This window comes from Sinocyclocheilus anshuiensis, unplaced genomic scaffold (assembly GCF_001515605.1).
Source record: "Sinocyclocheilus anshuiensis isolate Anshui unplaced genomic scaffold, SAMN03320099.WGS_v1.1 scaffold517, whole genome shotgun sequence".
NCBI lineage: Eukaryota > Metazoa > Chordata > Actinopteri > Cypriniformes > Cyprinidae > Sinocyclocheilus > Sinocyclocheilus anshuiensis.
This window is the reverse complement of record NW_015536535.1, coordinates 1,959,315-1,976,299: the sequence shown is the minus strand read 5'-3', so window position 1 is coordinate 1,976,299 and position 16,985 is coordinate 1,959,315. Positions and strand designations below refer to the sequence as shown.

Here is a 16,985-nt window from a genome sequence, read left to right as displayed (position 1 = left end):
TATGACTGAAGTCAAGTTTAAGGACAGTGCAGTTTGGCAGATGTTTGGGTCATGGTCTCACCGCAGCACTCTTCCCTGGGAAGCTGAAAAAGGAATCTGGGCCAATTCTTTGAGCCATGCACTTCAACACGGACAGCAGCTTGACGGCATGAGGAGGCTAATAGATAAAGGAAAAAAAGCAGCATTTGAACACTTGAACAAAAACTCACACAAACACCCACACAAATAAATACTTGTAGTTTAACTGCAGTGTTTATCCTACAAACATAAAATATTCTGCATACCACAAGTATTAAAAGAAAATACAGTCACAAATTATTTTGGCTAGTCTGAATCCTACTTCAGTTGTGTCCAATTTGAGAAACATCTTCTGGATTTAGACATGGATTTTATTTCTGAATTTACTGAGGTAAACCAACCTAAACCATATCCCAAACTGAGACGTATTTGGTCCATCAGCAATACGTACATCAGACAACAGAGTCATAATAATGGCTTCTGCCCATAGGTTGTAAGATACAGACACACATGGATATGTGCTCTCCTACTGCTCTGACATGTTTTTTCACGCTCTGATCAATGGCACTGACACAGTTCCCCAGTACAGAAACAGCCTAATGCATCAAACCCTACAGCCTTTTCACTGTCTCAACACCTCCCTCATGCACTGAAGACTGCACGGAGAACAAAGACATACATTTAATCTATTTCATATATTTTTAAAAATGTAAGTAAATTGTTGCGAAGGCCATTTCAAAGAACATCATAACAAAAATTAAATTAAAAATTAGCTTTATTTAAAACAACTGACAGCCCTAGTACTTCACAGCATATGACTGCATGTGAGGTGGAGAGGCTTGGTGTTTCTCAAATAGTAGATAAAGAGGAGAAAACCATTACCCATTGGCCTTGTTCTCCTTTCAGTTTACTGAAGAACAGCTTCAGTTCCTTCACTGTGATACTGTAGCTGGCCAGCACACCTAGCATGTCCACCATCAGATCTGAAAAACACCACACAGAAACATGAGGTGAATGTTGTGTTACAACTGAAAAGATATCAAATAAATAAATATAAAAAAATTAAATATTTGGTTTCAGAGATAATATTTGTGAGTAGGGGTGTAAGAATTTACATAGTCGAATCAGAATTGTCGAATCTTGCAGAGAGTCGACTGATAGTCGAATCATATGTTTAGGGGAGGGGGGCAACATGCATTACATTCAACAGACATAAATCCTAACCCTAACAGAGGGAAAATGTGTAACGGATGCCTCGCAAATACAAACAGGGTAAATATTGTTTTATGTTTTGATTAAAAGATAGTTAACGTTAGCCAGCCGCATATCATGTTGTTTATTAGCTACTTATCAGAGCTGATGAAACTGAAGCTTAAATAAAACCAAATAATCTACACATAAGATGAAATCAACAGATGCAAGAAGTATTTGTTGAAGCCTGTGTGCATGTTTACTCTCACTACATAAAGATTTCACGGAGGAAATTAACAAATATCCTGCTTATGGCTTTGAAGCCTAGCCTACTGCCACATAAAACTCCATGCAATCGCATAAATATGAGCTGCTGTGAAAACTGCTCAAACACAGCTAGTTTTATCCAGCCCCAGTTCCAGAATTAAATACTGCGTGTGACTTTTGATTTTCTCCAGAGCGCAAACACAAATATTGCATTGGATAGTTTGCCAGATCTGTTTCGCCAATATGATAGTGAATAGATAATATCTTGAGTTTTTGCGTGGGTTCTCAGCCATTCGCCCCTATGTTCACAGCATCCAAAAATCAAATTAGAACAGAATGAAATGCTGTTACTCTGCCATGTCAATTTGAGTCTTGTTAAAGATTTAAATCCCTGCCGCCAAGATGCTCCTGTCGGTCACAGATTATGGAAAGTGAAACTTAAATCTGTCATAGGTGTGGTTGGATTTATTCATGCACGTTAAAAATATTTATTAAAAGCTTCTTTCTTTTCAGATTCACCATAATAGGCTGTATATTAACCTATTGGGAGAAAACTGGTAGTTCTATGTGAAATCAGACATTGAGCACCCCCACATAGCCAAAATGGCATGATCATAACACCTCTGCAAATGTTCGACTGTGAGACTGGTAGTCGAATCAGGCTCCTCCTATCGAAGCATCGATTCTTGACTATTCGGGGTCACCCCTACTTGTGACTGAGTAACAATTTTTGTATAGGAATGTTGTTTGTGTTAACGTTTTGCAGCATCAGAGAAGTTTTGCCTGTGCTACAGCATTTAGCACAAGTGCTAAAGCATTGAGGACATGTAAAATCATTCTTCTGTACAAAGGCTGAGAGCACCTGTGATCAAACTGGAGTTAAGCTTCATCATGGTCCAAAGACAAATAATGAATCACTAAAACTGTACTTGCACAATGTCAAGCTGCACAATCTATACTAATTAAAACAGTAATGTTGTCGCTATAATCAAATCTATATACTGCATATACAAATCTATAAAATATATAAATATCTATTAAATCTATATTTGGAATACCTTGATATGAGCTTTGTGGCTGATTACCTGTGTATGTTTTTTCTGTCAGTGCTGCAATGCTAAAGCACTACATGCCGACTGAGCAATGACAGACTCATCAGCCAAGTGCTAATCTGAGAGCATCATAAGTCATCATTTTGCATAAAATCTAAAGAATTTTTACAATACTATTTAGTGCAGAGTGAATTTAATGAATTTTAACAATACATATATGCTGATGTTCCTGCCAGTATAAAATTACGCAAAATTGCCCTGTGAGTATGACAGCATTAATATAAAGGATGTATAAAGATATATAAAGAGATGTTTAGTGGCATCCCTAATTTAAACATCAGTAACAGTAAAGTCCGTAATCTTAGATTTTTTTTTTTTAAGAAATGAATACTTTTATTCAACAGTGAAGGTGTTTATAATGTTACAAATGATTTCCATTTCAAATACATACTTTTCTTTTGAACTCATGTGACACTGAAAACTGGCGTAATGGCTGCCAAAAATTCAGCTTTGCCACCACAGGAATAAATTACATTTTAAAATGTAACAATATTACTGTTATTTTATTTTATTAATTATAATGTTATATGATTTCCAAAAAAGGTATTAGAGTGTCACTATTTAACATACCTGCGATCATGGTGTCGGCCCGGTCTATGCACTGAAGCACCAGCTGGATGAGGCCGATTTCTGTGCAGGCCTGCAGGTTTCGCACGCTCTTTTTCAGCACGGCGGTGAACATACTCCACACTTCAGCTTGGCAAGTGGAATCACATTTATCCAGCAGCTCTACCATGCAGATGATGCTCTCCGTCTCCTGGATGATAAAGCTCATCTCCAGATCGAACTGTCCCCCGACCAGCTGCACAGACACAATTAAAGTTAGTCACAAATGGAGTCAAAGCCAGAAAAAACATAATAATAAGAATTTAGAAAATGAGTATCAGTCTGAGGCAAAATGCAAATAAAATCCAGCAGATTAGGAAAAATCCCTTTTCGACACTGCAGAAACAATTCATATTAAATTACATTTAAAACACAAAAAAGTTAAATGAATGTGAGTAATAGCAAGAATATTTAGAGTTGCTTTCTATGTTGGCAACCTATCAGTTTATGTTGGCTTCATTCCCGACATTAAATCCAGATAACCAAATCCCAGGGCTGCAATTCATGCCAATCCCATTGTAAAACATCTGTCAGCATCTGGATGTAAAAAGCCTCTCCACAACTGGATTACTGTGACAGGATTTCCACCTTACCCCAACACTGGCTCACTTGGCCATGAGACGGTATAACCCCTAGGCTAGAAAGCACTACTCTAATCGCCCATTGTAATGGCGTTGGCAGATGCTCCACAGACATGAACTGTAAACCTAGATTAACCTTGAAATGATGAAATCATATGCGAGTGCTACACACCACACACAGATAAAAGCCAACGCCTCTGCAAAGCCTTTTCATTTACAAATGCATATTTTGGTAAATGAATATTTTAGGGATGCATCAGTTTATAATTTGTTGGGAAATATTACAAAAAAATAAAAATAAATAAATAATTTAAAAATACATATATAAGCAACAATAAACATTTTTTTTTTATTTTACAAATAAGATTAAAGCATACCCCATTTTTTACATTATTGGGCCGTGTCGGATGTGAATAAGTATATGAAAACCAGCTTGTATAAGAAACCAGGGCTCATGTGTTGTTGTTCTCTGTTTTGTTGCTAAACGTGAGAAATTCATTTAACACAGCATGACAAGGATCTCTGTATGAAGGGGGTATTGGTCCTGCAAACAACACAAATAACTTCCTTGTCTCTAAATATACTGTGCACCGCAATAATTTGTCAGCACTTAATAGTTGTTGAGACATTTTTACTTCTGAACAGTTCTTTATGGCACATGATAAAAAAAACAATGCAGATGTCAGGCTTAATATTACTGAGGTGGATGTGGTCATCTCACAGTTATGAGGGTCTGAAAAGATTGCTGTCATTTGCCAGTAGACAGGCCATGACCACAATTTGATCAAGGACTGGAGTAGAGTATAAATCCATAGGCTATTGGATAGAAACTGTCCCATTAAAATGACTGAAGGTGAATTAAAGGAAAGGGAGGAGAGGGGGGTTTCACTGTCAGTCTACAGCAACAAAGGCTAACAAGGCAGGAGATAAAAGCCATGATCATTCTCACACACACAAACACACACACACACACACACACACACACACTGTTGCCTCCCTATTGGGCTTCTTCCTTGAATGATAGATTACTTATGCGAATGGCAAAATATGAAAATGAATGAAATAAATGGATGCATATGATTGGCGGTCCTGCATTTCGCCTCACGTCTGGCCTCTAAAATCACCCTCCCTTCACCACCATAGGCTAATATATCACCACCCCCCTTTAAATTTGCATTCTGGGAAGAAGAGCTGATTGCATTGTGTGGCAGGCAGCACGGAGAACAGCACTCGGATAGATCTGCGGCCACCATGCAGGTGATTAATGGACCTGACATCCTCACAGACTGAAAGGCAGTGAATGTGACTTTGGGGTAAGGACGGTATCAGCTCACACAGAGGACGCACTGAAAGCGAAAGATGCTGATGTCGACCTTGCGTAAAGCACCTGATTGGCAGAGGATCAGCAGTTAGAGATACACATCAAGGAAGTTAGTCAATGTTCATGAGTATTTAAAAAAAATAACAACAATTGTCAGAGGTGTTATGATGAATAATAGAGTTTCCAGTTAGAGACGGTTAATTTTTTAACTGTCTAGTAATAGCATAACATTGCTCTCAAAACAGATGGTAAACTGAAAAAAGAATCTGTACAATTTTACAGAAAAAACTGTTACCTGTAAACTGTAAGATACTTTATTATATAAAGCCTTTAGTTTCTTCTTATTTTTGTTATCAGTAATGTGCATTAGAAAGTTTTGTGTTACATTTTCTGTTATTTAGTTTATTGCATTATTTTAGTGTCGTGTTACACTGATTGTTGTGTCTTTGTGTGCATGTCCCTGTGCACAGTTTTACACAAGCATTTGCCCTGTTTCATGGACAACTTACAATTAACTTTTTTCTGTGTCACTGTTATTATACAGTGACGTGACATGTGGCCAAGTATGGTGACCCATACTCAGAATTATTTACCCATCCAAAGTGCACACACACAGCAGTGAACACACACACACACCGTGAACACACACCCGGAGCACTGGGCAGCCATTTATGCTGCGGCGCCCGGGGAGTAGTTGGGGGTTCGGTGCCTTGCACAAGGGCACCTCAGTCGTGGTATTGAAGGTGGGAGAGAGCGCTGTACATTCACTCCCCCCACCTACAATCCCTGCCGGTATGAGACTCGAACCCACAACCTTTGGGTTATGAGTCCGACTCTCTAACCAATAGGCCACGACTTCCCCGATATTATGGTGGTTATCAATACAGATTTTGGTAGTTTGCAAGACTAGTATATATATATATATATATATATATATACATATTAATATCTCTAGCAACCACGACTACTGATATTAAACCATAAAGTCTGGCCATATGATCATAAGTTTTAATAAATTCTGAGGTTTATACATATCTAAAACCTCATCTCTTGCTGTGGTTTCTTGTTTAACTTGCTATAAGCTTATCAAGCAACACTGAGCTTTGAAGTAGGCTATAATTTAGAAATGTCAAAATAGAGAACTTCAATATTTTATTAGTCAGTGTGGTTGTAGATAACACTTCATCAAAAGGAAATAATGATTAAAAATGTTTTGATTAATAATGTCTTAGCTCTAATAAATATTTTCAAACACTTAACATCTCCTCAAAATAGTGCATCCTAGATGTATATTACAGATACAGACTTCATTGTAATTAAAATAAAAAAAGCCAAGACATACCTGCAAGGTAGTGTTGTCAAAAGACCCGGTATTTCGGCACTAAAAAAAATTAAAACGTTACGGTACCAGGTTTTCTTAAGTACCGGTGGTACCGAGTACCCGGTCAACCCGGTTCTTGATGCGCTATCCGAAAGCTATCCTCTTCCAGTGTTGCCAAGTCCGCGGTTTTCCTACGGAATTGGGCTGCTTAACACTGTTGCCGCGGGGTTTTTTTCATGTCCGCGGGTTGAAAAACGACCCCACTTGGTACCGAGAACCGTGGATTTTCACTGGTATCGGTACCGAATACTGAAATTTTGGTACCGTGACAACACTACTGCAAGGTCTTTGGCAAAAAAAAAAAAAAGCCTTCAAATTAGAGCCAAGAATCCACATAATATAGTGGTCAGGGGAAAATAATACCATTAGACCTAATTAAATTTTACCTGTAATAATACCTGCAAGTGCAAAACGTTCTTTCTAAAAATAGCCAAATCGACTCATTTCACTGTCCCTACAGAAATGAAGTATTAGTAGAAGTATTAATTCAATTGTCTTTGAAAAAAGATGTTTTTCTCTTTTACTTTATCATTCTCTGTGACTCTGCTCTGGAACCCTCCTGGGGAATGTGGGCAGCTCACACTTCCAAATCCTCTGTTATATCCTCCTATAGCTCTTTATCAGTAGTGATCAGAGACCACAGAGGATTTATTTGGGTTTCTTTCCCATATCTGTTTTTCTCACACTCTGTTTCTCATACAAAGACTCTGCACTAGCTGATGATGCAGTCACCAGATCCCTCAGAGGCAAACCGAGCCCTGCGTTTCACCTCTGAGGGCCCAGTGAATCAATAATGGGTGAACAGCTCTTGGTCCAGGGCTGACAATAACAAGAGCTTTTCTCCATGGTGAGGTGAACTACACCAGGGACAACCACGCACACTTTATATACAGCTTCCAGTTGCTGGCTAACATCTTATTTTAGCACTACAGAAATGACGTTCATCCAGAGGAAAACATTAGCTCAGTGCTGGGAACATATAGAAATAGAAAAGACCAGTATTGTTCAGTATTGAGCAGCAAAATCAGGCTCGATCTTAAACACTTCTCGAAAAGCTCTTTATTAAATAATTTCCTGTTTTTTAGTGCAAGATTTGTAAAGAAAAGACACAACAACAAATGACTAAGCTACTTGCAATAGCAATACCAAGGACAGCATGTGTTTTCATTCATCCATAACTCATTATCTGTTGCAGCCCATTAAGTCATCTGAAGAGGAAGTACACATTTCAGGTCGCCTTGAATAAAACCATTACAAATAGATTAATCAGAACAGAAACTATACTCTCTCTTTCATTAGTCAATGTTTATTTTCTTTGGATGACTCAGGGCCAGTTAAAGGGGTACTCCACCCTAAAAAGAAAATTCTCTCATCATTTACACACCCTCATGCCATCCCAGATGACTTTCTTTCTTCAGATGAACACAAACAAAGTTGCAGAAAAACAGTCCATCTTTTTGAGTCCATATAACTGGGGTTTTATAGAATACCATCATGTTCGCTATAATTGATGTGGTTTTTAAAGCATCAACTTGCATTGAATAGACTCACAGAGATGGATAATTTATCTAAAAATCTTTCTTTGTGTTAGACAATTGTCATTTCTTCCGTTTTTTAAGATTTATTTTTGGCATTTTTGCCGTTATTTTGATAGGACAGATCAGAGCTGACAGGAAGTGAAGTGGGAGAGAGAGGTGGGCGGGATCAGAACAGGTCCTTGAGTTGGGATTCGAACTCGGGACGCCTGTAGCGTAAAGGCGCTGTATGTCGGCACACTGCTCACAAGTAGGGATGGGCATTCCAAGCAAAAATTATATTTGAAAATCGCTGGGTATTATTTGATTATTATTTGAAAATTGCACCCCTCCCCCACAAGCATGCATAAACACCCATAAACAGGGAGAGATGGAGAGAGACAGGATTCACACTTTCAATCTGTATGATAAACTGTTTAATTCAGAAGATAGGCTACCTTAGCTCAAGCCATATAATGATTGTAACGTGCTGAAACATATTAATATAATAAACATAACCGAATTACGGCACTTATTAACATAACAGTCTATCGATTAGCATAAATCAACTGCTCATAAGGCTAGGACATTTCCATTTCAAAAAATGTAATCCCTAAAGGGAATAGATACGAGATGGGAGGAAAAATATACTTCATTATCTTCTGTCGCAATTATATCATTGGGTAATTACACTGTATATAAACTGCGGGCATCAGGGAGCCGTTATTAATATGCGGGCTTTGAAATCACTTATGAACGCTCACTTGTTTTTTACTTTCACTTTCGAGATTCGCGATCACATACAGAGCAGCACTCGGCAGTACTTACCACACATTTTACATGATTAGAAAGATCTGCAAATCATTCGCCATCATCCTATCAGTCATCTCTCCTTACTCTGTTTATGTGGTAAGTGAAATGTTATGTACTGTAATATAACAGGATACCGTTATCAAGCGGCTAACCACGTCCCTTTAGTGGCTCCGTAGAACGCGTTATTTGTTTTCCGCGCCTTTCTGAATGCAGATTCAGCCACACCTCTAACCCAGCCGGGGGTGTTTGTGGTCCGCACAGAGCTCTTATTTGACATCGTCCCAAGTTACTGTAACCATTATATGCTACGCAAGTCTTTTTTTATGCCACGCAAGTACAGAGTGTGCACGTGAGACAATGTGTTCTTCTGTTGTCTTTGACATCTTTTAGGTGAATTATTGACAGCGCTATATAAACGCGTCACTACCGCATCAGAAAGGAAAACGTGGGGAAATTTTTTAAGACGATAATCGCACAACCTATTCGATATTCTATAATTAAATCAACTAACTGAATATTCGAAAATTAGAGATGCACCGATTGCAATTTTCTTGGCCGATTCCGATTTCTTGTTAGTGTGATCTGCCGATACCGATTTTTGCCAATTCCGATTTTCTTTCTAAGAACTATAATTTAGGGATACACCGATATGAAAATTTTGGCCGATACCGATAACCGATAATTCTTTATTTTTGAAAGCCGATAACCGATATGTTAGCCGATAATTCTATATCCAAATTTTTATATACTTTTTGAGAGCCTGATTACAAAAAAGCTCTCATCATTAAAAGCCACATCCCAAACACTTCAACATAAGCAGCCTAGTTTGAACGGTGTACGTTTTAAAAATAATTTTACTCTCCCATTACCAAATTTAGTCATAAAAAAGTCTTACAAATAAATAAAATAATGCTAACAGAAAAAATGAGCATTTATCGGCCGATACCGATATGGTGGCCGATATATCGTGCATCCCTACTATAATTGACAGCATATACAAACAAAAATCTACTTTTCTGTAAAGCAAATTTTTATTTTCATTAAAAAAAAAAAAAAAAGTAAAAAGTCATTAATAAAATAAGAACAAATACAAAAATTGCAAACAACAGCACAAATAAATGCAATTGAATAAAGAGAGCTATGAAACTAAGTTTTTCAGGTTAAGTACGTTTTTATTCAGGTAAGAAATACTACAGAAATTACGTGTTATTTTACATTTGATTACTTTAATTTCTGTAGTCTTCATTGTAAAAATTAAATACAGATTAATGCTTACCATTAAAGTTATAAAACATATGGAGTCAAGAGCAGAAAATTATTTTCTTTGTCTATTGTTCTTTAATTAACATGACAGAAAGCAGCAGGAATATTGGACTGCGGTCCCTTTAAGAGTTTATCGGACCCAATATACTGTTACACAACATGCGTTCTCTTTCTCAACTATTTAACGTTCCAAAACTGACTGTGCTTAACTGGATACTCGCCAAGACGGGTATTTTGACATAATTTTGTATGTATTTGACCGTTTTAGCACAGTTAGCCACTCATTTTGGTATTTGTGGCTCACAAGCTGTTTGAGACTGATCGCGGCTTGTGCGCTCCACTAATATAGATCAGTGGTGGTGCACGAGCTTTTGGTGTAAGCGCGAAACCTGCGGGAATGATTAAATAATGCGCAATACAAGCACTATTTAACCGGAGCGAATGAGACGTGTGTGTGAGAGAGAAGGGGTCGTCGTAGAGAAGAGAGCGAGAATGCGCGGCTGACGTTATTGCCTGTGCCGCTGCCCGCTGGTAACAAAACGGATCGGCTCGGAATCGGAAAGAAGTTAGACTGATCCGATTCCGATCCCTGGCCGATCGATCGGTGCATCTCTATCGAAAATCATGATCCATCCCTACCCACAAGGCTATCAGCGCCGACATCATTGTGACCACAGTGATGCCTCTGAATGTGAGCCAGAGAAGGACAAAACTACAGAGATGACAGACTAGAGAGTGAGAGGGAATGAGCAAATGGAGAACAAATTTATGAGAAAATCTGTTTAGGCTGAAAATGTGAGGGCATAATCTCCAACATACACCAGACAATTGCGGGAGAAGCATTTTCATTTTTTACATTTGCAAGTCTAATTAGTTTAACGCTCAAGTCCCTGCCCTTGGTTTTCCCAAACACGAGTGAAAGCTTTCCCTGAAGTAAATATGTAATTCCTGCTGTTTTCTAATACTGAATTTTGATCAAATCAATAAAAAAGCATATCACTGATCAGAACAAAATGTAGCATCTATAATCTAATGTACAAAGTGTGCAAGCTATTTAAAAAAGCACTTTACGTGAAAAGACTAATGATCTGACCGGACAGGCTACATTAACATTAGTTCCCGCACAGTGCATTTTCATTTCATTTTAAACAAACACACACACACACACACACACACACAGTCATAGATGTAATGCTTACCAGTGCTAGCAGATCTAATGGCTTAAGTTCTGCTAATTCTCTAAATAACTAACAAAGATGTTACTGCAATTGACTGACTCTCGTTCAGTAAACAGTAGCAGAGCTCTATACAATCTACCTTCCTTTTGCACTCTTTCAGTTCAACTTTCTAACATTAGTTACAGTGACATCAGCCTACAGCACTACTAATGTGACAGTCTCTGAGTACTCCTGGAGGTCTGTGGTGTTATTGTATGTTGCAGCTTGCTTAAACATATTCCAGTCAGTGGTGTTAAAACAGTCTTGAAGAGCCTCTGATGACGATATCTATATATTACACTTGAAAAAAAAGGGGACAGTTCACCCAAAAATGATTTCATTGTTTGCCATTCTATTTCTGTATGACTATATCTACTGTGAAACACACATAGAAGGTATTTTGAAGAACGTTGGTAACAGTTTTGTCCCACAGAAGAAAGAAAGGCATACAGTATAGTTTGGAATGACGTGTGTAAATTTTGACAGAATTTTCATTATTGGGTGAACTCAAGCTCATTTGATAGTACCTGATTCAAGTCCAACCCAGGTCATGTTTATGTCCTTGTCCTGCTCTCTGTCCTATCCTTATTCCCATACTGTCTCTTATTACTGTCTATCAACAAAAATGGCAAAAAAAGAAAAAGAAAAAACTGCATGACACCTCAGAATATTCACAAACCAATCAGCTGTATGCTCAAGGCTAGACCTCAGCATCAAGGGTGAACTTCTGTTTTATACCTTAAGTTATGAAATACCCCCACCTCACTTCGTCTGGAAGTTTTTGAAAACAAGAACACATCCTGTGTGAACAGTTCCTTACTCATTCTGCACCGCCTGCTCTCAGTAAATGTGGTTTGAAGAGCCACATTGCCTGCAAAATCATGACGATGATGGTGCATCATGCTTCAATCACAAATTTCTTTACACGGGTCAGAGGGCATAATTAATTGCATTTTTTTTTTTTTTAACTACAGGCACTAAATTAATGTTGACAATAGGGCTGGGCGATATAGCTAAAAAATTTATCAATGATATAATGTTTCATATCGTTCGGTAACGATAATTATTGACATTTTTTATAACCTTTTTTAAAACAAAACGCTATAGAACATTTTTTTTTAATTTAACCACTGTGAATTTCATTTAACCAATTTATTGAAACAAACTATTTTTTTTCGTTTTAACAGTCAAACGCAAAATAAAATTTAAACAAATATCTCCTTTCTTATGTGTTATATGCAGATTAAATAAGTCTTATGGAACCTTTTGGCTTGTCTCCCGAGGCCACAGGAGGGTGCAATGACCAAAAAAATGCAGCGTATTAAATTGTCAATGCAATGAAATAACTGTCCATAAAAACCGTGCATAACGTCTAGATGAACATATATAAATCAAATATAATTTCGTAAATTGCATAAACAATTATGAACAAAACAGCATCATGTATTTATGCATTGCTTAATACAAAGAGCCGAATCGCCGATCACACAGATTGCATTTAAAAACATAAGAGACGCAGTGAAAAGGAATAAACCTCCACAAATTCGCGATGTGTTTTCTAAACGTTTAAACGGTTTTAACTTTGCATGGCTTTCTATACATCTCTTGTATGACACGCGAGTGTAGCAGTCGTCCATCTAAAAAATGTGCTGAATATGCGTTCTGTGGGAATGGCTTGGTTTCGGTTTTAACCTAATCGAGATCTTCTAAGCATTGAGCTACTATATTTCTTTGAATGAATAACGCAGCAGCAGCGCGTCTCGTGGGCTAGACTAACAAAACATTAAAATGCAACAACGTCACTTACATCATCATCACCGCATCTCGCGCACCACTAATGACACTCCCTGACACACACCTAACATTCGACTGTACCATTTTTGCATTCAAATGCAATTTTTTTTTATTTTAAATTCGACTAATATTAATTTTTTATTCACAATCTCCTCATCACAGGCAGGCACAGCACTCGTGTTCGTGTTTGTGTGTGCTGTCTGCGTCACTCATAGCACGTGCCTATATCGTGCGCTATATCGAACATTTTTTCTATCGTTATCGATGAAGGAGTACCGTCGATACATAGATACCGTTTTATCGCCCAGGCCTAGTTGACAATATATTTTACATTTATATACATTTACATATTTTATTTTTTATTTACTAATAGCTAGCAAGCATCATTCTTTTTAATGTCCTGCTACTTTTAAAAGCTACTGTTTTTCATTAAACAGATGTGCATTCCTTTATCACAGGAGCAGAGGATTTCTGTAATCACTGTTCATTCCTCAGATGAGTTGATGGGCTGGCTCTAATCTAATCATTACTCAGAGGTGGTTGAGGAGAGACCCCCCCACATGATTGTAAAGCGCTTTGGGTGTACATCAATACACAGTAAAGCGCTATATAAATGCATCATTCATTCATTCATTCATTCATTCATTCCTCAGATGAGTTGATGGGCTGGCTATTATCTAATCATTACTCAGACTGACCCTGCTATCAGCTGAGGCAGAACGCTCAACTCCTCATCCTTTGCACTGATTGGGTAATGTTAAAGTCTGTATTTAATAGTCACTATCAAATATAGCAATCGGCCTCCGGCCTCTTTGAGGCTGCTAAATGAAGCATCAGAGAGGAAGTGGAAAATAGCCAACAGGAAACTTTCCTCATTAGCAGGGCGTAGACACATGTCTGATTCATGGGAAAGGCCAAGTTTTACATGCCTCCTTATAGTTCTAAGAGTTTAATTTTCATTTAAAATAGTTTATTGTGATTTATAATGTTTATGAGTCTGAGTCAATGAAGAATTAGATCAGTAGCGCAGAGAGAGAATATCCCGTGAGATTTGGCATATAGATTTAGTAGGTCACATTTGGATAGCAGAGCCCATAATATATTTGGATATAATGAAAGTCTTTGTGCTGCAAGTAGCTAAAAATAGCATTTCAAAACTGCAGAGGACAACAGCAAGGAGGTGGTCCAAGTTGTTTAGGAGCTTGTATAAATAGCACATAAGCCTCTCTCACACACACACAGACACATCAGGGACAATAAGGGCCAGAGTGGCACTGGTTCATACAGAATGATGGCTAGTCCACCCAATTAGAGTTGCTGACAAATACTAATAATTTGAATATATTGTATTTTGTCAAAGGCAAAATAATCGAAGTTAACTTACAGTACAAGCATACCATCACATTAAATATAGTTTAAAAATGCACTTTGGTGAAATATAAACGGCTTGTTTCCCAAGTCGCTCAGGTTTTGTGGTCCTGTGTGTTAACTGAATCAATTTAGCTATCCAGAGTCATGTCTAATATTTCTGTAACAGCTACACATCAGACTCTTCAGTGGGCCACATGGATAACTGGGCCAAGCTGCATTTTTTTCTCTCAATTTTATAGAATGATTTTCTCTCTCACAGTAACAATGCCAAATAAGATATGACAAACCAGAATGTGAAAACTTTCAAAGTGGGAAAGTTGGTTAATCAGTTGTTCTTTAAATTCATGAAATATTTGCCTGGCAAGAAAAAAAATTCCTCTGCAGAATAAAAAGATTAATTGTATGAGGTTTTCAGCATCCAAACACACAATGGTGACCACATAGGGACAGAGCTGCTGTTTACACCACGACACAACTTACACAAGCAACAAACACTACACCAGTGTAAATAAAACAGTAAACAGTGAAACTGTGAACAGTGGTCAAGCATGGTTCATTCATACTGCGGAACAAGCTAGGAATCATAGCTCTGCTTTCAACACCACATATACCACTGACACCTATTAAGATTAATGTGAAAATTAACTGTATAGATAATTGGGGGAAATAATTAATCGATTATTTTCTAATTAGTCAATTAATTATTTGGTTAACTTATACCTTAACTAATAAATAAAAAAAACTTAATTTCAGCCATTAATAACTCTTTCAACATTTTATTAATCTTTTGTCCATCTCCCATTTGCGGTTCATGTCATTTACCATTCAAATTAATAATGCTAGAATCTAATGTAAAGTAAATAGCACACTACTAAACAGTCATGTAAATCACTGTAACAAACACTTCAGGACATGAAGTGGTTAAGTTCACTTATGTTCAGCATGTTATATCATAGTAGGGGTGTGCAATATTATGGTTTTTGATCATGAACGATTAAAATGTCTCTAAAATGTGCTTTTGAAGAAGTATTGTAGTATCGTGCTACAGCGCTATCAGTTGCATATGTCTCAATATACTGTTCAACACAATATACATTCACATCTAGGCATGGGCCGGTATGAGATTTTGACGGTATGATAACCTTAAGCAAAAATATCACGGTTTCACAGTATTGTCGTTTTGAGGATTTTCTTCCAATAGTTCGTGCATCATGAACAGTGAGTGATCTGCCTGCTACTAGGGGTGGGAATCGCAGGGTACCTCACAATACGATACGAATCACGATACATGGCTCACGGTACAATAATATCGCGATACAGCGATTCTGCGATAATCGATATATTGCTAGACAATTCTATAATGATACATCACGATATCTGTCTAACTATGAAAACAAAATGCCTGTGAAAAGATTAAAGTGATAGTTCACCTTCAGTTGCTGGTCCCTATTGACTTCCATAGTATGGAGAAAAAAAACACTATGCAAGTCAATGGGGACCATCAACTGAAGGTGAACTATCCCTTTAAATTTAAGCTTAAGCTTGAGAGCACACTTTTTTCTTTTCTTTTTTTAATCAGCGTGTCTGGAAATTAAATTGTTTAAAAAGCACAACGTTGTAACAATTAAAACTTTTTAAGATGAAATAATTGGAATTATTTAGTGAGTGAGAGATGACCAAAATTGTGTATGGCTGAAATAAAAAATGGCAAAATTGAATATCTAAAGAGGGCTGCAGTATCATGCACACAAGCTTTGATACCACCACCACCACCACATCCTGAACTGCAGCTGCACTTTTATGTGTGGACAGGCAGAATCGCAGTGTTGACATGTTCAGTTGCGGTGTGGCTTTTTGCAGACAAAGGTGGGCTGTTTTTTATCTCATAATAGCAAAGGGTCCTCCGTTCTTTAAAGCAGATCAAGAACTGTTGACCAACAGGGTAATGCTTTATTCACAGGCCACATTTTCCATCATATTCCACGTCACAACACCCCATCATCAGGAGAGGGGCGAGGGAACACCCGCAGTCGTCTCTGTTTACCCACAGTTCTTTCTGTTTACCCACAGTGCCTCTGTTTTTGTGCGTATGGCAGATGCTCCCCTTATAGTGCTAATATTTGCCATCATACCGCACACATTAATTATCCGTTCATTTATAATGCATGTTCAGGGTTATGTGTAAAGACATCAGGAAGGTGAACAAGGAGAATCTTTTCTAATACTTTTTAAAGATTTTCTCTTTTGCTTTTGCCTATTTTAGAAAGCATCTTTTGTATTTTCTTTTTAAGTTGCTTCCATGTGACAGTCCATAAACTTATAAAGCTTTTCTTTGGTCTTCTAAGGACAAATATGAGCAAAATCTACTTTATACTACTTTTTATTACTGCTTCAAATAACCCTGGAGGGCTTTACGTTTATACCTCGAACAACTATTTGAAGAACTTTACCATTTCCAAAGAACCATATAACCATCTCATAGACCTTAAAAATGGTTATTGATGAGAAAAGGGTTATTTGCTTTACCTAAAAACAA

General features: G+C 37.5%; 1 protein-coding gene across 6 annotated transcripts in view; it reads right to left on the bottom strand.

The window, feature by feature from the left end:
• Window positions 1-16,985, bottom strand: part of LOC107695599 (lipopolysaccharide-responsive and beige-like anchor protein) — a 274,449-nt gene that overhangs the window by 227,957 nt on the left and 29,507 nt on the right. For all 6 annotated transcript variants that reach the window (XM_016495624.1, XM_016495602.1, XM_016495617.1 and 3 more), the window contains exons 2-4: window positions 3,159-3,390; window positions 901-1,001; window positions 62-157 (exon numbers count right to left, since the gene is read on the bottom strand). In XM_016495624.1, the coding sequence (XP_016351110.1) occupies window positions 62-157; window positions 901-1,001; window positions 3,159-3,390 (429 nt within the window). The remainder of the gene's footprint in view (window positions 1-61; window positions 158-900; window positions 1,002-3,158; window positions 3,391-16,985) is intronic.